This window comes from Myotis yumanensis, unplaced genomic scaffold, assembly GCF_028538775.1.
Source record: "Myotis yumanensis isolate MYYU_CA2020_CCGP unplaced genomic scaffold, mMyoYum1.0.hap1 SCAF_13, whole genome shotgun sequence".
In the NCBI taxonomy this organism is placed as follows: domain Eukaryota; kingdom Metazoa; phylum Chordata; class Mammalia; order Chiroptera; family Vespertilionidae; genus Myotis; species Myotis yumanensis.
In genome coordinates this window covers 5,907,316-5,928,394 of record NW_027223764.1, presented here as the reverse complement: position 1 = coordinate 5,928,394, position 21,079 = coordinate 5,907,316, and the positions used below count along the sequence as shown (strand labels likewise).

The 21,079-nt window shown below is 52.7% G+C and overlaps 1 protein-coding gene across 4 annotated transcripts in view; it reads right to left on the bottom strand.

The window, feature by feature from the left end:
* RGS10 (regulator of G protein signaling 10) overlaps positions 1-20,601 on the bottom strand; it is a 33,322-nt gene extending 12,721 nt beyond the window's left edge. Inside the window, exons 1-3 of one of the 4 annotated variants that reach the window (XM_070431794.1) lie at positions 20,502-20,601; positions 9,750-9,868; positions 8,601-8,687 (exon numbers count right to left, since the gene is read on the bottom strand). In XM_070431794.1, the coding sequence (XP_070287895.1) occupies positions 8,601-8,687; positions 9,750-9,868; positions 20,502-20,550 (255 nt within the window). In that variant the 5' untranslated portion in view covers positions 20,551-20,601. Of the gene's footprint in view, positions 1-8,600; positions 8,688-9,749; positions 9,869-10,566; positions 10,613-11,638; positions 11,664-14,762; positions 14,831-20,501 lie in introns of those variants that run through there. The other 3 variants (XM_070431797.1, XM_070431796.1, XM_070431795.1) reach the window with 3 other exon arrangements.
* Positions 20,602-21,079: the final 478 nt, after the last annotated feature.

Below are 21,079 nucleotides of genomic sequence, written 5' to 3'. Positions count from 1 at the left end.
GCTGGCGCAGGGACACGCTCGCCCTAAGTGCTTTGTCTTAAAAACAGCCTCGCCCGGCGGGCGTGGCTGAGAGATTGAGCGTGGGCGCATGAGCCAGGAGGTCAGGGGTTGATTCCTGGTCAAGGGCACGTGCCCAGGTTTCAGACTCGATCCCCAGTAGGGGGCATGCAGGAGGCAGAGGGTCAATGATTCTCTCTCATCAGTGATGTGTCTCTCTCTTCCTCTCTCTGAAATCAATACACATATATTTTTTTAAAAAACCAACGAACAGAAACCCAGGCTGCCTCCTTGATGGGCTGCAGAAGGGAGCCTGGTCTTCGGGGCGTCCCCGGAGGGCTCTCCGCTCTTAGAACCAGGAAAGTGCCTGCACTCAACCTCAGGGCAGCCCACAGGGGGGCTGTGTCTTTAAACATTAAAGCCTGAAGTATCACTTCACCCCAGGGAGGAGCCAGACCATAAATGTCTCAGAAACGCAGCAGCCGGAGCTACGCTCTGTGGGGGGAGCGAGGGGCTTGAGAGGCCTGCCAATTGCCACTCTCCCCAAAGAAAGCCCAGCCTGTGAAACCCTTTGGCCTCATGGAAAACACCAGACCTGGTGTTTAAAGTAGAAAAGCAGTCCTTTAACTTATTTGGGGTCCAAGGACAAGTTGACAAAAGGCCCGAGAGGCCGAGGCCTGACCGCCTCCGGCCCCAGAAAGACTGCCCAGGCGGAGGTCGCCACCCGAGGCCCCGGGTTCGGTTCGTCAGTACCAGGCCCAGCGACAGGAGCCTCTTACAATCAACATGGCTGGTCCAACGGACCAGTCGGGCCCACAATCCAGATCCGGGTCGGCAGCACCTTGGGGCTGTTTGCCTCTCAGGGACCCACCCCCTCCACGCAGCTGCGAGCCTCCCTCCCGCTGCCCCCCTTCTGCCAGGAACGTACATTTTGGGGAAACTTCTGCCTGTTTCCTGCTTCCTAAAAGCGTCGGCCAGTCAGAGGAACAGACTCCGTGCAAAGCGCTGGAGGCAGGAACCACTTTGGGCCTCCCCTCCCCCTTGAACAGTCTCTCTCTCTCTTTCTCTCTCTTTCTCTCTCTCTCTCTCTCTCTCTCTCTCTCTCTCTCTCTCTCACACACACACACACACACACACACACACACACGTTTCCAGATGAGCCCAGGCTGTCTGGGTGGCTCTGAAAAGACGTGGACTGAATCAGTAGCTTGAGGCGTAAAGGAGGGGGTGTGAGGGGCCCAGAGGAGAGGAAGCAGGCTCTGGGGGGCCTGCTCTCACCCCGGCCCATCCCCAGCCCCCCTTCCCGAGTGTCTGTGGGTCCCCGCGCCCCCGCAGCGGCTGAGCTTATCTGGCCGGGTAGGAAGCGTGACTGGGAAGGGAAACCCTGACGCGGCGACCGCAGGCCAGTCACGGGGAGGCCGCTGCCCACCCGCCGGCGCTGAACAGAAAGAGGAACCTGCGTCTCGAGATACTCTGGTGGGTTTCCCAGAGCCGGGAACCCTATTCTGGCTTCTGTCGGGATCAGAGCAGACAACGTCCACCCACAGGCAGGGTCCCAAGCCTGCGACCCTGGGTGTGACCTGGAGGATGGCCCTTCTCCTCTCCTGCCCCAGAAGGTGCTGGAAAAGGACCCTGCCTGGGCCACGCCAGGACTCCCGGCATCAGCGTGAGGACTGCCTGTGGGGGGTGTTCGCACCAGGGGAGCTCTTCCCAGACACCCCATGAGCCTGGGCATCAGCCCACGGTGCCCAGGCAGCCTCTGCTCCCACAGCTCACGTGCTGGAGAAGCAAGTTCCCTTCCATCAGCCTGAACAGTCACCCCCTCCAGGAGGGGCCAAGGCACAGCTCCTGCCCACCCCCCCGACCCCCCCCCCAAACACACACCCAGAAGCCCATAAGAGCATGGCTTTGTGTGGTCTGGTTCCTCGCCCGCACCCAGGAAGCGAGCTGAAACTTTTCCCACTGGGAAAATAAAACCCCATCTCCTTTTATTCACGTCCTCCTATAGCTAATGACCTCCCCAGCACCCCCCCCCCTCCTGCCCCCCAGCTTTCTTATGGAAGCATCTCAGTAGCTAAGCGTGCACGGCCAGCTCGGCCTCGCCTCCCACCGCCTCCCACCGGCTCGCCTCCCACCGCCTCCCACCGGCTCACAGAGGGCGAGGTGGCCAAGTCCCTCAGATGCGCTTCTGGAACGCTCCTGGGCCCTGGCCCTGCTCCCCGGCCCTCTCAGGATTCTCCAATACCCCCCGTCTCCTTTGTCAGCTCCTGTCCCTCTGTCCCCCCCCCCATAAATTCTGGGTTCCCCAGAGTTCTGCCCTAGGCCAACTGCTTTCCTAGCCACATGCTCTCCCGAGATTTCAGCCCCTCCCTCGCCTGAGCTGCCAACTGACCTCTAGACATGTGGCCTTGCCCGTCCACAGATATCGTGACATCCAGGACAGAGTGGTCCCTCCGTCAGGGGGTCCTGCAGCCTCTACTCCAGGAGGCTGGGGACCCAGATCCCCTGACACCTCCCTCCCGGACACCCTGCCTGTCACTTCCTGCCTCTCTCCACCGGCTGTCCCTCTCCATCCCGCCACTCTCCAGAGGTGGACAACGGGAGAGGCCATGTCAGAAAATTAAAGGCTCAAGCCGCTACCTCCATTAACATGGGCTTCGGACAGAGAATGAGGCAAAGAAAATACCACCTAAGTGATTGGAGAGTCTTTCTGAGAACTGGCTCGGGAAATGGAGACCAGTGGAGGGGCAGCGAATGGCTCCCTTGCAGAGAGCAAGCACACACCTCAGCACCTGCAAGGGGGGCGAGGGGGGCGTGCCAGCAACAAATGTCCAAACGCGGGCAGCGGGTAACCCAGACAGAAGGGATGACGAGGGCAGCAGGTAGAGGCTGTGAGACCCCCAGGCCCAGACCCCCAACTCTGAGCACCCCACCCCTTCTCCCTCCACCCAGGCTGGAGTTTCCTTCTCTAAAGAACTGACGGGGGAAGCTGCAGACGGAAGCATGAAGGAGGGCAGGGAGGAGAAGCCCAACAGATGGAGGGGTTGAGTGAAATTCTGCATACAAACCCCTAGCCAGTGTCTCCCCATTCAGCTGATCGGAGATGTGTTCGTTTATAAACATCATCTCAGGCTTGGGGCCACCAGAAAGACACCGGAGGGTCTAGAGAAAATAAACAAAAAAAGCATAAAAAATTTCAACAGAAGGATTTGAAGATAAAGTTGAAACCTCCAAAGAAAAGTAGGAATCAAAAGCCAAAGAGATGAAAAATAAGGATAATAACTCGAGAACACTGTCCAGAGCTATAGCTCCCAGGTTAACTGTCTCCACAAAATGCCCACACGGTGAAGGAAGCCTGCCCTTCCGACTGTGCAGTTTTAGAACACTGGTGGTGAAAAGAAAATCCTGTACTATTTCGGGGAGAAAAAAAAGCAAAGAAAACAAATCAGCTTCCATATAAAATTCTGATTCTCAACAGCCATGAAGACAATGGAACAATGAGTGAGTTTCGGCCTAGAATTCATTCAGATCTATGCTCCGTCAGATTATTAATGAAGTGGGAGAGTCGGGGGGTGGGCGGGCGGGGGATCACATTTTCATTCAACAAGATCTTTAAACGTCTACCTTCCGTGTCCCCTTTCTCAGGAGGCGACTGCCCACCGTGCTCCAAGGCAGTGAGCGAGTGACTCAGGACAGAGGACCTGGGGCCAGGAAGCAGGAGAGGGCAAAGGGCATGGCCAGTGGTGGCCCAGGAAGACCCAGGGAGCTGAGGTCAGAGGGCCCCGGAGGACTGTCCCCAGGTGAACCCGGGCTGAGCCATGAGCTAAGAGGTCTGAGCCCATGGGACATCGCATCACGAAGCACTTTAAAGGACTGTGAAGAGAAGAAAAGCGGAAAAATGGTGCAAGAAGAAAAATGTAACTGGAGCGCTCTCTTTGGCTCAGCAGCAGACAACAAACAATACATATTTTCATAATGAAAATGCAGCAGACAGGATGTAAGTAAGTGAAACCTCGGTGATAGGAAGAGGAAGTGGCAGACAACATCTGAAAACGATACATGAGCAGGGAAGGAAGGAAGGAAGGGATGGAGGCGCTGGGCAGGCCTCCATGGAGACCACGTGGAGAGCCTCTGAGCTCCGAGCAGTTCGGCCTGGACCCGGCCAAGTCCACGTTGAAAGACGAAGGTTGGAAAGACGCAGAGGGAGCTCTGGAGGGTGCTGAGCGGCGAAGGGAACGGCCCTGCCCATGGCATCCGCCTGTGAATGAATGGATTTCATCTGAGGAGTGCACATGTCACTTTTGGAATTTTTAAATACTTTTATTTCTTAAATAAAGAAGGTGGTGTTTCAGACTTTTAGGAAAACCTTTACCATTACTTTCAATAAGAATATCAAGCACTCTAAAATCCTGGATCGAGTTTTAGTGTTAAGTAAGACACAATAACAATAATAAATAAGATAGACTCCCCCCCATAACTCTGTCAACTCTAAAAGATACTATCCATGCTCGCTTCGGCAGCCCACATACTAAAATTGTGCGAGGGATTAATGGTGGCTGATACTGGAGTGCTCATTTGCCTGAAGTGGATAATTGTTCTCAAGATGTCAAGGCATGAGCCAACCAAGAGAGAAGGCCAAAACTTGCAAGACAGAGGAAGTATCAAGGACCAGGTGAACTGTGTCCAGGAAAACAGTGAAGAAGAAGAAGGCAAAGAGGAATAAACAACCTAATTGTTAAGAAAGACATCTTAAAATACATAAAAGTAAATAAAGGTTTCGTCCTATTTCAATGCCAGTGCAAGCCGCTCTCAGAGCTTTGATGGTGAGAAACCTCGTCCCACCCCACCGCGTTGCCACGCCCACTCTCAGTTTGGTTTTCACAAGTCTGTACAGGCTGCCCTATCCATGTCCATCCTCAGCACAGAGTCAACTGGCCCAAAAGAAAACAAATTAGCTTCCATATAAAATACTGATTCCTAACAGCAATGAAGACATGTGCTGAGGAATGAGTGAATGAATGGATGGATGAATGAATGAATTCAGGAGTAGCCAAAGAATGAGCACCTTGCTGGAGTTTTTTTTCTGAGGTTTTGTAAAATGTAAATGCTGCTTTGTTGTAGAAGGTAGATATAGCTCACGTGCTAATTCACAGGGAAGAGGCACTTGACAGAAAAATGTTAAACCACAAAGACAGTGCAAAGGGAGGGAGCTGTTTTGCATGCTGCCTGCTGAACACCTAGAAGGTACTACCTCCCCAGGAACCCCACGGGGGGTGGCGTAGGGGGCATCACCCTCACAAGTTCCTACAGCCCCAGCATCCCCACCAGAAATGCAGAGATCAAGACCCTCCCAAACCAAGGGGCGCTTCCTGCCTGTCGGGGGCGAATCACAGGCCCGGAGGACAGTGAAGACACAGCTCCCACTGTTCGGAGCCTCTGAGTATACGAGCCCCAGCAGGATGGACTCATGTTCAACTCTCAAGTCCAAGGCTGCAACAACAGCACAGAGTGAGAGAGAGGGGGGCTAGTTCCCCAGCCACGGGGGGCCCTCAGGTGCCACCTGACCTGAGTGGAAAGAGCTGGAAGTCCTGTGTGCCTGGCACTGGCCCAGGCTCATGGATACACTGGGGGAGAAGACAGACAAAGATCGCAAACCTTAGGAGCCTGCAATACAGAGGGAAAGCCAACAATCAGAAGATGAATAAAGAAATTATACAAGAGACCAGATAAGTCAGGAAGTGCTAAGGAGAGAGCCGGCTGGATGAACCTAGTAAAAGAACGGCAAGCCAACCAGTATGGGTCCCATTCAAAGTAATGGAGGCAAAAGTGAGGTTCCCGTGATCCCACAACCGCCTCAGTTCACTGTAGAGATGAACCCTCACCAAACTCCAGGTGCCGTAAGTCTGATTGTGAAACTCAGTTGGGCCGACTTCTCCCCGTGCTGAGGTCCTCCTCCGCTTTTCTAAATTAGTGACTTCGAACTTACGCGAGGTTTTACTTCCCCTGCAGCCAGACATACTAGCGACTTCCCAGGCCCTGGAGTCAGAGACCGGTCTGCATCCTGGCTGTTCGCAGCTCTGTCTGCACCACACTGGCGGCCGTGGGCAAGCTGCTGCATCACCTTCCAACCACAGCCCCTGGGAGGAGGGGAGTCGCCCTGAGGCTCATGCAGACAGGTGTGGACGCCTGGATGCTTCCCCTTCCAGGACCGCCCGCCTCCTCAGGCAGCCGACAGCGAGGCAGCATTCACTGCACTGGAGCAATCACCAGGCACATTCCAGGCGGAAAGACACAAACCTTCAAGGACTCATAGTCTGGGGGGCGGTGTAGGGGGCGCCGAGAGGGGCTGCCGGATTCTGGAAGCTCTGTCTGTAGGATGTGGATGGGCTAATGCAACCTACCACATGGCTTTCCAGTGTTCGCCTCGGTGCCCAGGTTCTCCAGGTGTGGCCCCGCCCGCCCGCCAGCCTCCAGGATGGTAGAGCCAGGCCAAAGAGCACAGCAGAGCATGACCGTCAGCCATCTGGTCTACCTTCACTCTCCTCTCCAGGAATTCCTCCCCACATGCTGCCCCCTCCTCCAGGAACACGACCCCAGCCCCAAACTCCACTGCCCTGTCATGTTGGCTTAAAAGTCACTTCCCCTGGGGGCTTCCCAGACTGCCGTGGCCTGTGCTCCCAGAACCTGCACTTCCCTTTCCAGGCTCACTTGCAGAGGCTTAACCAGCGGCTTCCCTTCCCAGCGCCTGTTCCCCAGTGAAGCTTATCTGTCTTGTCCCTGTGTGTCTCTCGTGCTTTTCTCAAGGCCTGGCCCTGAGCAGGCACTCCACAAAGATCGGTGAGCTCAGCCGAACTGAAGGACACACCAGCATGGTCTGCAGGGAAAACGGTGGGGTGGCCTCGGGGCGCTGGTCCAAGTGTCAGCTTGGCCAAAAAGGAACCTCAACTTCTTGGTTTGCCCAGTGATGGGTGGGCTGGCCAACCTCTAGGCCCCTCTCACCTCCAACACAGAAAGAGCAGGCAGAGGGGTGGGCATCTGTTTCTCTGCTTGACTCTGAGCTAGGGTTTCAGGTGATGCTGGACAAATCAACGGCACAATCCAGCATTGATGGGAGGTTGTCCCTGGGCGCCGGGGGCACTCCTGCCTGAAAGGCTGCAGCCAGCACCCTAGCTTTCCGAGGCAGGCCCTCTCTCCTGCTCTCTGAGGCCATTCACCACCCAGGAGGCTCAGGCAGAGCCATCCAGGGAATAGAAGCCGACAAAAGTACATGCCCATGGCCGTGTCCTGGACGGCTTTCTAGGCCGACTCGGGCAATTCCAGCTCCAGGGACGCTACCTCAGAACCCATCCTTGCCCCTGCAGAGAGGAAGGCCGCCCGCCCCGTCGTGGGGAAAGTGTGTCCGAGTCCAGAAGAGCCTCTGAGTAAACCAATGGCCATTTCCCAGGCTGCTGCCTGCAAACACGTGATGACTGCTGGATTCCAGCTTTTGGAGACAGATGTGCAATAACTGGCAGCCCACCAGCCACATCTGCCCGTGGATGTGTTTTGTTTGGCAGGCAAGGTTTTACTTTTTTTTTTTTTAATTCTACAATACTGGACGGTTCACATCAAATTCCAAATGTTTAGCTTCTCTGGAGAAACAGGCAGCACTGGGCTGAAGACGAGAGAAATGCCTTAGGAAGAAAGGCCCCTGGGTGTCTGGGAGCAAGGGTGGGCAAGTGAAGACCCAAGTGGGCAGAACCTGAAGCAGGGGAAGCCCAGGAGCCACAGATCCCAAAGCGTTCACTGCCAAAGTCAGCTCAGCAGCCAGCTGCAGCTCCTGGAGCCAGGGCAGCTGCCCCCTGATGGCCCCAGGCCTCACCACTCCCTACAGCCTCACACCAAAAGCCTCCCTCATGTACATTACTTCCTGGACCCTGTAAGCATTTAGCTGGTAGCCTCTTAGAAATACACAGTCAAAAAAAGAAAGAAAGAAATAGACAGTCACAGGCCTCATAAACACCCCCAATCCACAGGCCTCCTTCCCCATAATCTCCTCCACCTCCCCTTACACCCCACCTTCAATGGTAAAAATACTGGCTGACATTGGAATGAAAGGCTACTGCCTACAAAGAGCACATATCTACCCAGAACAGTCAGAAACGTTTTATGTGGGATGCCTGCCAACTACAGGATGTTTCATAAAGATGTAGTGAATAATTGACAATCCATCCGAGACACACTGCTTTCATCGCCACATCTGCTTGTCATTTTACTACGTCTGTACAAAACGCCGACATGTCAAACACGGGGGAGCAGCCACATAGCTTATTCACGAAGAAAAAAATCGTACGTGGTGATGAACTCTGACAAATCGTTATTTTTACTTTAAGTATTTGTCCATTTGCACAGCTCCATTTAAACAAGGATTGGCACCCTCCTTTTAAATTTCTGAATACTTGAGTAACACAGGATACCTGATCTGAAGCTTAAATCTTCCCCCTAATCCAATAGGGATCAGATGTCCTTAGGCAATTTCACAATATATTGGGAAAGGCAGCTGTAAGTTTGTAAGGACAGAAAAAAACATTATGGAGAATATAATTACAAAGTGGAAGACATACCTGCTTCTTATCTTGTGTCTTCTTAAAATCTTCACATGCTAACCAAAATAAAACATTTTCTTCACTGAATTCCTTTTTTAAAAATTCCTATGGATACAGAGAAAAAAAGAATGCATAAAACAGTATTCTATTTTAAAAAACAAACAAACATTTCCCTTCAAGGGTTGATTTGGTAAAATCCAAAACATGAGCATGGAAAGTCCACCCTGAAAAACAAAGCTTTTGTTTAATGTTAAAGCTAGAATTTCATATGCATTTGAACGTAATGGCTTTGACATTGTAAGGAAGAGTAAGGAGCAAGCATCTCCTCACAATTCTAAGCTAACAATAAATTACCAGAAAGTAAATTAAAGTGGAAGATATATTGGTTCCTTCCAGACAATGTTTAAACAAAGTACATTCCTCTAAAATCAGGCCCATTTTTTAAACAAAACAAAAGAAAATATATTAAGCATGTCCAAAAAGGTCATGGTGAAAACTATTTTAAGTTGGAGGTGTATATATTTCTCTTTTGGCAGATACTGGGGATTCGTGGCACAGAAAAGTGTCCTGCATGAGATCCAGACCAAGTTCACAGTGGCCTGGTGTCCAGGAATATTAGTAGCCCTGCCTGCCACCCCCTCCTAAGACCCCAGACTTAAGGACAGACTTCGGTGGAACTCGGGCAGATACAGGGTACTCTTCAAATTCACACAATCTTCTCTTGACACCTGGGGTTACTGGTGGCCAAAAAAGTTATTTCTAGGCAGCACTGATGCTTCCCCATCCATCAGCTTCCTCTTGAAGTTCAACTTTGCCAGCTGATGTCTTGCCTGTCTTACCCTGTTAATAATCCCAACACACAAAAGAACAACCCCTCTCATCAGAAAGATGCAGACTGTCCCTCCCAGGTATCACAGAGCTGGACATTCTTTGTAGATCCTGTCAATGAACATGGTATGTCTTCCCCATTGTCCCACCCCCTCCCATTCAGCTATATGAAACCCAGAAACGCCCTGTGTGTGGCCCTCACTGCTGGTCCATGACTACCCATGACTTTCCATGTTGGCATTGACAGGTGAGAAGTTCTTCATCTTGAGTTGGGACAGTGTTAAAAACTGGCCTGTGCTTCCCCACACACCCATCTAAACCTCAATGAAAAAGGCAAACCCGAAATCTCTTCACGCCTTCCGGGTCTTCGAGCAGATTCTCCAGAGAGGCCGCCCACTTGGCTGTGCTCTTGGGGTTCTGGTGGCTGCTGCTAGAACTCCCATCACTGTCGTGGATGTCTGCAAAGCAAAGTGTAGACTGTGTGTGTGACCCATGGACACTATCGTTTAGAAATATCTGCATATCATCACCATTGTGGCTAACAGATTCTAAGTTAGGTGCCAGAATCTATTGTAGGCACTTAACCCGGTGAACTCACTCTAGCCCTGACAATAAACAGCCTTATGAAGGAGGTGCTACCATTCCCTCCATTGTACAGACGAGGAAAACTGAGGCTCAGAGCGATGAAGAGACTTGTCATTTCCTGACATTCCCCTTACATCCTTCCCCCACCCATGTGTCCACCGGCCAAATGCAGGCAGCCCGAAAGTCTCACCTCCCCCCACCCCCCAGGCACCTGGGCTCAATAGAGACTCCTTGCCCATTACACTTTCTGTCTTATAATGATCATGTTGAGCTGTTTCTATTGGCTTAACGGACTCTTTCTCATCTGAAAGCTCCTGTGTATCTCTATCTTGTGTCTCCAGCATGTAGCTCATTGCCTGGCTCACAAATAACAGTATGTACCAGGGCCGGGGCTAGGCTGGGGCAAAGAAGGCCCTGCCACAGGTGCAAAATTTAAAGGGGCTGCCAAAACACTCGGGCATCAAGATAAATGACATTTTCATGCAATATTTTGAAAAAATAAAAATGAATGCAAAACATTCCATAATGAGCAAAATACCAACATTGAAAATAAAGGCGGGGTCGTTATTACCGATTTTTCCTTTTTCCCCAGGCTCCAGCATGGCTCGGCATCACGCTGTTAACTGCGTGCGCGGACCGCAGGATTGAATGACTCTTTGTACCCGCCCATCTGCTGCCCTCTCTCACTCCAGGCACCTCAAAAGCCCCTTTACTGAGGGGTGGGGCACAGGGGATCTCCAGCTCGCACACTGTAGCTACTTGCCTGAAGGAGGAAGTGACACCACAAACACGTCTCCGTCTACAGGATCCGGCCCCCTCCTGGAGTCGAGGGAAACCGTGGAATGTACTGGGATGAGCCCAGGTTTCACACCCAGTTTGGCCAATTCAAGCTGTGCGACCATGGAATACAGACAACCCCCCGTAGCTCCGGTTCCCCAAAGGATTAAAAGAGGAAGGGGCACCTGGAAGCGCACAGTGGGCTCCCAACAAATGTCAGTTCCTCTCTCCCCTTCCTTAAAATAATGTATCGAGTGAACTATTTTTGTAGCTAATACTTTTTTCTCCGTTGCCTTTTTTTTTTCCTTTCAAAGTAGAGACATGTTTCTACAAAGAAAAGTTTGAATCTAGGAGGAAATAAGCTTTCAATGAAGAAATCGGCCAAATTGGGGGGAACACTTTGTAAAGTATAGGATTGTCTAACCACTATGCTGTACACCTGAAACTAATACAGAATAATGTTGAACGTGAACTATGATTGAAAAATAAATAATAAATCAGCCAAGCAAATGACTTGAAAAGGATAAATGAAAGAGCCTTATAAATGCTGACCTGTGAATAACTAGGGTGTTTGGGGAGGAAAGTTGTATCAGAATACATTGGACTTAGCAGTCATTCAGCTTCCGTGACCTCTCGTGTTCTACTGGGGGTCAACACACGCTTTACTTTCTCAAGCAGCCGAGGCTCCGTCCCCCAGCAGCTGGGAAAACTACCTGGATTTTAGACAGCCTCGGGCTGACTTGGGTTAAATTAGGCGGAAGCCAGGACCCCCACGGAAGGCTGTGTTTCGATACGCACTGGTGATGGGGTGCGGGACGGGAACGATTTGGGACAAATCCATTCCTTTAATGGAGAAGCGAACTCACGCGAGCACATCACAAATGGATCTGACGCCTCTCTCAAGTGAATCTTCAGTTCGCGGCTGTTCCATTAGTTTCCTGCACTCCCTGCAAAGGCTAGCTGGCGTGGCAAGCCGCGGAACACGGAGCTTCTTCCCAGCGAAGTGTAAATCAAATTAAACGAGCGTTATGATCAGACATTTCTGCAACAGCGTTCGTTCTGCCGGGCACCTCACTAATTTACTCTTCTGTTCCTGACCCGGAGGACGCAGCTGGTCAGCTGACTCCATTTCCCCAGCAGAGCCCCTCTTGAGTAAATAAATGCAGAGACACAAGCTCGCGGCTCCAGGAACAACCTCAGGCAGCTGCGCGTGTCTCTCCCTGTTGCAGAACCACCGGTTGGGCCCTGCGTTTTCAACCCTGACCTCAAAGGATTCCAAAACTCTTGACATTCTTTTCCATCATAAACCAAACCACCATTTGGGTTTTCACTGACGTGCTATCATGCAAATGTACACACGCGGTGGAGTCCCATTCACCTAGAAGAGTGCTGTGGTTGACGGAGAGGGGAGGCAGCTGTCCGCACCCTGGACAGCTGCTACCGCCCCCTCGCCCTCTAGTCCATATTCCAGCCCTTTTGCATGTTAGGTTTCCGCAACAGCTTTCATTTGAACAAAAGGTTTTATAATTCAGAACCCACTCATGGAATCCAGGCGCCTTATTCTACAGAGCCTGGGAAATACAGGTGCAAAGGGTACATGTCCTAGGAGAGGTGACCCAGCTAAGAAACGGCTGGAGGGAACCTGATTGTCTTTCGATTTGACTCAGGCTCTGGGTTATGCCTTCTTTCCTATAATCCTTCTTGATTGGTATTAATATAGATCGATCCATTGATCTGGACAGATCAGCATTTGCAAACTCCATTTCCTGAACAGCGTCTCTCTTTTCCAAGCCGTTATCCCTGACCTCCGATGAGACTGAGCAGAGGTCCACTCCATTGGGCGCTGCCCTAGAGACCGCCCCCAACCTCAGCATTTCCGTTACTCGGGGTCTGTCCCCTGCTCAGCAGACGTCCGCTACTTTCTGGTGTAGGTAACAAAAGGCTTCCTAAGCCATCCCAGTTCACTTTAAATGTTATAGTCAACCCAGTAATGCACAGGAGATAGAAATAACCTTTCCCCATAGCCAGCTGGTTTGCTCTCTGGACTTAAGGATAAAGCAAAACCCGGCTTCCCAACACCTGGCACTTGGAGCCACAAAGGCCTGAGACTCCTCTCTCCTTCTTCGTTGATAAAAGTGTCCATTGGAGATGGATTCCACAGGGTGGGCTTGGAATGCACCGGAGGGAGAGAAGTTACACCTGTTTTCTTAAGAACCTCAAGCTAAGAAGGAGCTGTTGGTGACAACATCTGTTTTAAGTGTGTCCAGCTCTGTTTACTTTTTGTTGTTCTTTAGTTCAATTGTAGGACATTTTTGTAATGAAAAAAGAATGGTTGCTGTACCTCTTGGGCTCTTGAAAGCATTTTAGACCTTCAATTTTTACAGACACAATACTTATTTTTCAGTAAGTTTATTTTCAGATTAACCTGTCATTAGCTAATAATAAACACGTTGTTTACCATGTCCTGAGCTTTTCACATGGGTTAAGTCATTCTCTCCTCATGATGACTCTCTGATGTGGTTAATATTATTCCCACTTCCCAGGTGAGGAAACTGAGGCACCGTAACGTACAAGGTGGCCCAGCTAGGAAATGGAATCATGGTCAAGCCCAGACAGTCCTGCTCCAGAGTGCCTGCCCTTGAGCACCAGGCTGTACTGTCATTTTTATCCTTGATGTCTGCTGATCGTCACACTCACAGAGGCCAGAACGTGACGGCCCTCAAGTGATGATCACAATTACACTGCGGGGAGAGGCCTGAGAAAACTGGGTAAGAGCCCAATTCCGCGCAGACAAAAACTCCCCTGAGACTGTACCAGCACCATCTAACATGCAAACACATGTACGTACACTTTCCATCTACATTTATGCTGCTCCGTGTGGTTTCTGGCTTCAGTAAAAGCCATTGTGTCAAAGAGGGCGCGGCCTCCGGGTGCAGATGGCTGAGGCTGGGTGCTGGCAGCATATGGTGCCATGCATTATTTACAGCTGCCATGACGTCACCTCTACCAGAGACCTTCTCCGCACACCACTGCCCTGGAAATCCATATTCCAAAGGCATCTGGAACGCTCATCACAACCGAATGCTCACGGTAGGGATTCCTGCTGCTAGTCTGCAGGAAGGTCTGGGCCGTGATCCTGCATGGACAACTTCCCCAAGTCACATAATATTTTAGAAAAAAATCTCAAAATCCAGTGCCTTCAACAGCAGAGTCAACTTACAACCTCAAAGGACCTGTCCCAATTACCCCTAAAACCCACAGCACATTAAAGAAAATAAACTAAACATTCAAGCCCAGGAAAAGACAGGAGGGTTAACCCTAAATTCTAAAGCGGTTTGGTGCCACACACACACACACACACACAGACACACACACACATACACACACACACACGTGTGCATACACCATACTCCTTTAAGATACTCAAGGGAAAGTACACACCTCACAAAACGTATTGAAACCCCAGATCACCTCCACCACATCAAACATGCTACATATTTTAAAAAGTCACCCCGACTCCGGAGCAGCGAATGGGTTCATTAGGACCCGTGATCTACTGCAAGCTCTGGAGAAACTGGGTCATGGAAACACTCTATCTTCTAAATATCACTTAAGCGTTTGTCAGCTCCAGTCTCTAGCTTCTGAGAATAATTACCCATCAGGCACGCAATTCCCTGGGCGGGGAGGTTAGCGTGAACTGCAATTAGCCGAAAAGAATAACAATAAAAAAGTGTGCAGTAATCATAATAGGAGCAAGCGTCAAAGAGCAGCGCGGGCAGTGTGCGGAGGGCTGGCTCGGCTCAGAAGCGGCATCGGCAGTTTCACAGGAGGCCCGAGGCCACCGAGAAAGCCTCGCGCTCAGGCTGTGCCTCCAAAGGCCACCTGTGCACCTGCCTGCACCCCACGCGGCCCCGGCCCCTCTCCGCCCTGCCAGCACCCGGGGGGCGGGCGAACCGAGGGCACCTGCCACAGAGGGGGGCCGTTCCTTACGTTCCATGCTCCGGGGTCCACCGGGGGAGGTCCAGGCAGCCCCAAACCCGCTGCCTTCTCAGAGGCGCTTCGTGTGAGACAGGCCGGGGCTGCAGGGCTCCCAAGCACCCTTGGGTCCGAAGGAAAAACAAACCTCAACATCCTCTTTTGAGTGGACTAAACAACAGATGGCCACTGGTTTTTAGTTTCTACCAGAGGGAAGGAAGTACGACGGCCGGGCTGTTATTTGTAGCCTCCCTGGAATCCTCACTCTCTAGGCAAAGGCCCAGAGAAAATAAACCTGCCCCCAGGAGCCCGTCTCGGGGGTGAAAGCGAAGTCCCTGTCATTATGGTTTTCACTTTCCAGAAGCCCCCGTGCTTCCACCGGAACCAATATTTATTCACAAAGGGGCCCTCGCTCTCCCGATCTGTGTCACTCTCCCTCGCCCCCTACCTCGAGGCACATAAGTGACTTTCCCTCCAGTATCAGCCGGGTAGACTGTGCATTTGTTGAGAGTAAGAGCTGTGTCTTTCTGCCATTTGGGGGCAAGCAGAGAGGAGAATGGCAGTTGTAAAATTAGCTGGCACTTCCTGAGCACTTACTAGATCCCATCTCAACTTCCCAACAACCCTTGGAGGTCGGGTGCACTGTTGGTCCATTTTACAGATGAGGAAACTGAGGCACAAAGAAGTGAAATAACTTGCTCCCAAGGAGCAGGCAAGGAAGCAGACGAGTTAGGATTCAACCTGAGGCTGTCTGGCTGGAGAGCCTGGAAAGGAAGGGGCTGTGAAAGACGGAAAAAATGAAAGGCAGGCCCCCTTTTCTCACAGAACTGAAAATCAACTGAGAAGTTGCGACCAGGAGTTCCCCAATGGCCATCTGCCGGCAGTGCCACAGGCAGGCATGAAGTTTTCCTCACTGGTCCATGAAGAAATGAGAAGAAGAATAACAAGTGAGCCCTGGCTGGTTTTGCTCAGTGGTCTAATGCTGGATCATGGATTCGATTCCGGATCAAGGGTACATGCCTTGGTTTTCAGGTTCAGGGATCGTGCAGGAGGCAACCAATCGATATGTCTCTCTCATATCGATGTTTCTCTCCCCCCGGCCCCTCTCTAAAAATCAATGGAAAGAATGTCCTCGGGTAAGAATCAAAAAAAAAAAAAAAAAAGAAAAAGAAAAACCAAGTAAGCTGTGTGGACAGAGGAGAGACGGTCTGGGATTTGGGTGGGGTTTTCCCTTTGTTAATAGGAGATAACATTTATGTACATGGCGCAAAATGCCAGAGCTACAGAAGGGAGGACAGCAGGGCAGGTCTTCCTCTCCTCCACCCAGGGCCTTTCAGTAGAAGATTCTTGTGTCGCACAATAGTTCTCTACACGAGATTATATCTTCCCTACTATCTGGGGAGTTAAGGCATCCTGGCATCTGTGGAATGATAAAGATGGTTGATGATGGCGTTGCTTTTAACGTCCCATCTGGAGAAAGGAAGAAAGTGAAAAAAAAGAAAGAAAGAAAAGAAAGAAGGGAGGGAGGGAGGCAGGAAAGGAAAGAGAAAAGTCATCTCCATCTTCATTCTCTAAATACATATCTATTTTTTAATATATTTATTGATTTCAGAGAGGAAGGGAGAGGGAGAGAGACATAGAAACATCCATGATGAGAGAGAATCATGGATCGCCTGCCTCCTGCATGTCCTGCCCTGGGGATCGAGCCCACAACCCAGGCATGTGCCCTGACCAGGAATCGAAGTGTGACCTTCTGGTTCATAGGTCGTCGCTCAACCACTGAGCCACACCGGCCGGGTTAAATATATTTTAATGAGATGACTAAATAGATACTGTGTGAGGGAGCTCTGGAGGTGGGTCACAGATCTGAGGTCCCTGCTCTGTCCCTTTGGAAATGGGCAGCTCCGGACAAGTCCCTGCCCCGGGGCCTCTGCAGCTGCCCAGGGAAAGTTGCCATGGACAGGCTGCGTTTCAGGGAGAGAGGGGTGGGGGCGGCAGGAGGCCTGGAAGAGCAGGTTTGCCAGACAGGGGACACCCTCAGGAGCAAAGGCACCGAGGTGGGAATGTCTAGCCACCCAGGGGCAAAGCTGGGAGGGGGGAATGGAACTGGGCAGGCCAGGTTAGGGGTCCCTGAGCACCCCACAGAGGAGAGAGAAAAGCTGACCCACACGCAGGGCCCTCGAGAGATGGGAACTCGTTTGGAAGGGCCATTTGTCTCCGGAAGTCTGCAAGGGGCTGTTTCAGCCCAGTGGACGCCTCCTGACAGTCCTTATCGAGGAGCTGCCACTGTCCCCGGCCGGGGCCCCTCGGCCCCCACAGCCACCGCTGGGGCAGCTGTAGGGGAGAGCTATCTGGGGGAAGCAGAAGAAGCTGGTGAGAGTAAATTTAGTAAAATTTAAACAGCAAGTTCCCAGAGCCCAGTGCAGGGAAGGGGACTGGGGATTACTCAACCACAGGAGGGAAGTGACTCAGTTCACCCAGGAAATGGGCACCTGTCTGGGTTTCCAAAATTCCTAACAGTGAGGAAAGGAGACCGCCGCTCAACTGCCAAGTCAGTGAAAGTCAATAAAGCACCACGAGCTCCTCCACCCACCCGTCCACAGGCCGCCCTGGGTGGTGCTCCGAGCTGGCACCGGGACTCCACTGGCTGTAGGTTGACCATGCCTGAATCAACAACGCCCCTGAGCCCAGCCCGGCCTCTCTGTGTCCCTGCTCCACGCTCCCTGGACCCCAAGACCAGGGCCAGGGCCGTGCTGCAGGGAGAGTGTCCCAGGCGCCAAGACTGCTCTGCTGCTGGGTTGTTAAAACAAAGACATTAAAATTGCTATGTCAACTGTCCTCTTTAAATAAAAACTTAAGCCCAGCAATAAATCTGAATCTGAGCCCAAAAGTTTAATGGGATAATGCATAACAGGACCGGGGGAGGGCTGAGAGGCCTGGCTGGCAGATGGGGATTCCCCTGCCCGGTCCCCCCGCCCTCCCGCCCCTAGGGACTCGGTCAGGTCACAGGGCTGTGGCTTTGGCCTTGGCTTTGCTTTTCAACTAAGCAGCATCACAGTTGCCATCAATAGTGTAGGTGGCTGCGGGGGGACAGGGTGGGTGGGCAGGATCCTTCAGGGGGTCTTCACACTTTCAGGGACATGAGAAGAATCTGGAGGGCTGCGGTCCCCAGGACTGCACGGAAGGGTCTGGAGAGAGCTCCTTCCCCCTCTGCCCCCATGTGGTTGTTGAACACGTTTTGAGGAACCTCGGGAAGGAGAATAAGGGAATCCCACTTGAAACCTTGGAATTAGGGGCTGGGAATACCAAACCCTCCAGTGTCTTCGATTAAAGACAGTGTCTTTGATTCCCGTCAAGGGCACATGCCCAGGTTGCGGGCTTGATCCCCAGTGTGGGGCGTGCAGGAGGCAGCTGATCAATGATTCTTTCTCATCATTGATGTTTCTATCTCTCTCTCCCTCTCCCTTCCTCTCTGAAATCAATAAAAATATATATTTTTTTAAATTTTAAAAAAGAATCACACACACACACAATTAATACAGGGTCCCATGGATCAGGTGGCTAGCTTCAAGTACCTTTGTCTCGGGGCCCACATCATCCCTTTCTCACTGGCTCCTTCTTTTGCTGGATGAGACCAAACTGGCAGGACCTAATTTGTCCTTTGCCATGGGTGGGGGGGGCACTTTAAACCTAAAAAGCATAAGGAAATCAGGCCCTTGGATGCCAGGCATCCAATACCAAATCATGATTTTTTAGCTACTGATCTCTCTACCAGCGACCTAACCACATTTCATCAGGCTTCAAATGCGTAGTCCTGAAAGGGGTACATCCCACTGGTGTCCCTAAAACTGCCCCCAACCTTTCTGGGGTGCAACCTGCCCACATGCAAGGGGAGAGACTTGATTGTTAGCATTTGCCCATTTCCATGATATAAATATCCAACAATAGCCCATTTCAAGCTAGGTATGGTTTAGCAACCAGCTCCCCAATTTCCCAACAATTTAGCAGTTGGCTCAGAGGTCAAGTAACTTGCTCAAAGTCACTAAATGATAATCAGGTGGGAGCCAGGAGTTTACCTCCAGAGTGCAGGCTCTGACTGCTGCTCCCCAGGTCTGTGAACATCCAGCAAGAGGGAATGGCTAAAATGAACACACACAAGGAACTGCTTTGGCCCACAGTCCACACGACAATGTTTCCATGACCACTACCACTCATATAAGCGCCTTGCAATAACCCTGTAAAGTTCTACTTTAGTAGGGTTGTCCTGAATATTAAACGAAATGATCTGCATAACCAGACGAAGGGGAGATCAGCTCCAGTTAAGTGCTCAAAAAGGGGAAATTCCCGGCCGGTCTCGCTCAGTGGTTGAGCAACGACCTATGAACCAAGAGGTCAAGGCCCATGCCTGGGTTGTGGGCTCGATCCCCAGTTAGAGGCATGCAGGAGGCAGCCGATCAATGATCCGCTCTCATCAATGATGTTTCTCTCTCCCTCTCCCTCTCTGAAATCAATTTAAAAAAAAAAAAAGATGTTTGTTTAAAAAAAAAGGGGGGGGGGTAGCTATGATTATTCCATTTTGTAGATCCTTATCTGCACAGACAGAGAGAGGTTCCCCAGCTCCTCAGTGGTGGAGATAGGATTCAGGCCCCAGCCAGTCTGGGTCCAGGTCACCCTCTAACCACAAGGCCCGTCATAAAGTGATATTCGGTGGAAAGAGGGTAGGGACCATGCACAGACTCTTCCTATGCAGAAGTCATTCTCGAAGTGGGAGGCAGCAGAAAAGCCTCTGAACTCCTGAGCCAGGCAAACCTGGATTCTTCATCACGAACTAAGTTACCTAACAGCTCCTGCTTCAGTTCCCTGGGCTGAGAAGTGGCCGGGACCATACGTATGGCACAGCGCTGTCCTAAAGGTGAAGGGACAGTTCACAGAGCAGGGGGAACGCAGGCCTGGACCCACCGGAAGCACTCAAAGGGGCGTAGCTATTATTACGAACCAAAAGGTTGGAATCAAGGACATGGTTTCATCTTCAGTGTGTGTGTGTATGTGTGTGTATGTGTGTATGTGTGTGTGTGTGTGTGTGTGTGTGTGTGTTGTTTTGTTTTTGCCCTATCGGGTCGCCTCAAATTGTAGCTCAGGCTGGTCCAGAGTGACAGCCAAGACGAACCCTTGGTACCTGATGTCAGCGCTTCCCTGGCGCGAACGACAGAGGGGTCCTTCTCCACCCACCCTGATCGTCACTCTCCCTCGCGCCCCACATTCTGACCGCAAGGTTCGGGGCTGAGGGCGCCGGCAGCCAGGCCCAGATGCCCAGTCGGATGCCCGCGGTCAGGTCGCGCCGCCTCGGGGCGCCCTGCGGGCATCCTCCGCACCAGCGCTCGCAGCGCCGACAGGCAACTCCGGCGCCCGGGGACCCGCGCGACGTTCTGCTCTCGGAAGCCAGAGCCCCCACGGAATGCAAAGTTCGGGGGTGTTCTGCCTCTCCTCTCCTCCCCATCACTACCAAGAAGACTGCTGTGTTCCTCCTGCAGCCGAACTTCCTCCCCGGCGCCTCCGGGCTCTGCGCTCCCGCCGCGGCTGGAACCGCAGGAGCGCGGGACGCGCTGGGCGAAGAGGCGCGGGCAGCCGGGGTTCTCGGCGGGACGGCAGCGCCCAGCCGCGCCCAGTCCAGGCGGGAGGGGAGGATGCTCCGCGGCTCCTCACGGCCCCGGGGGCGCCCCCACCCCCCGCCCGCGGGCCCCGGGCGCAGCTTACCTGACGGCGGTCGCTTCCTGCTCAGCCGGCTCACCGCGCGGTTAAACATCTCCGCGGGCGCCCGGCGAGGAAGGAGGAGCGGCCCGCCGCGCGGCAGCTGAGCGAGAGGAAGGCGAAGAGGAGGAGGAGGACGAGGAGGAGGAGGCCGAGGAGAGGAGGAGCCGGCTCCGCGCCGCCCAGCCGCCCGCCCCCCCCCCCCCCCAGACGCCGCGTGGCGCGCTCCGTGTGCCCTGCCCGCCCACCCCGGCGGGGGCCCCGCCGTCTGGCCCAGGGGAGCCAGGGGGGCCAGGGCGGGCCAGGGGGGCCAGGGCGGACGCGGCTGACTCCCGACGCCGGGACCGGCCCCGCGCCCGGAATGGAGATGCTCGCCCGGAAGGAGCCGGCGCCCCGGGAGTCAGGACCCTGCCCCAGCGGTTCGCGCGCCCCGGAGCCCTTCGCCGCTCCTGGACTCGCGGAGATGCCGCCCTGGGCCCCGCCCGCCCGGCTCCCGGCTCCAGCGTCCATCCCGGGGCGCCCTCTCCCTGCAGCCCCCAGACACGGCGCGGCGCCCGGGCAATCTGCATCCCATTTGTCGACGC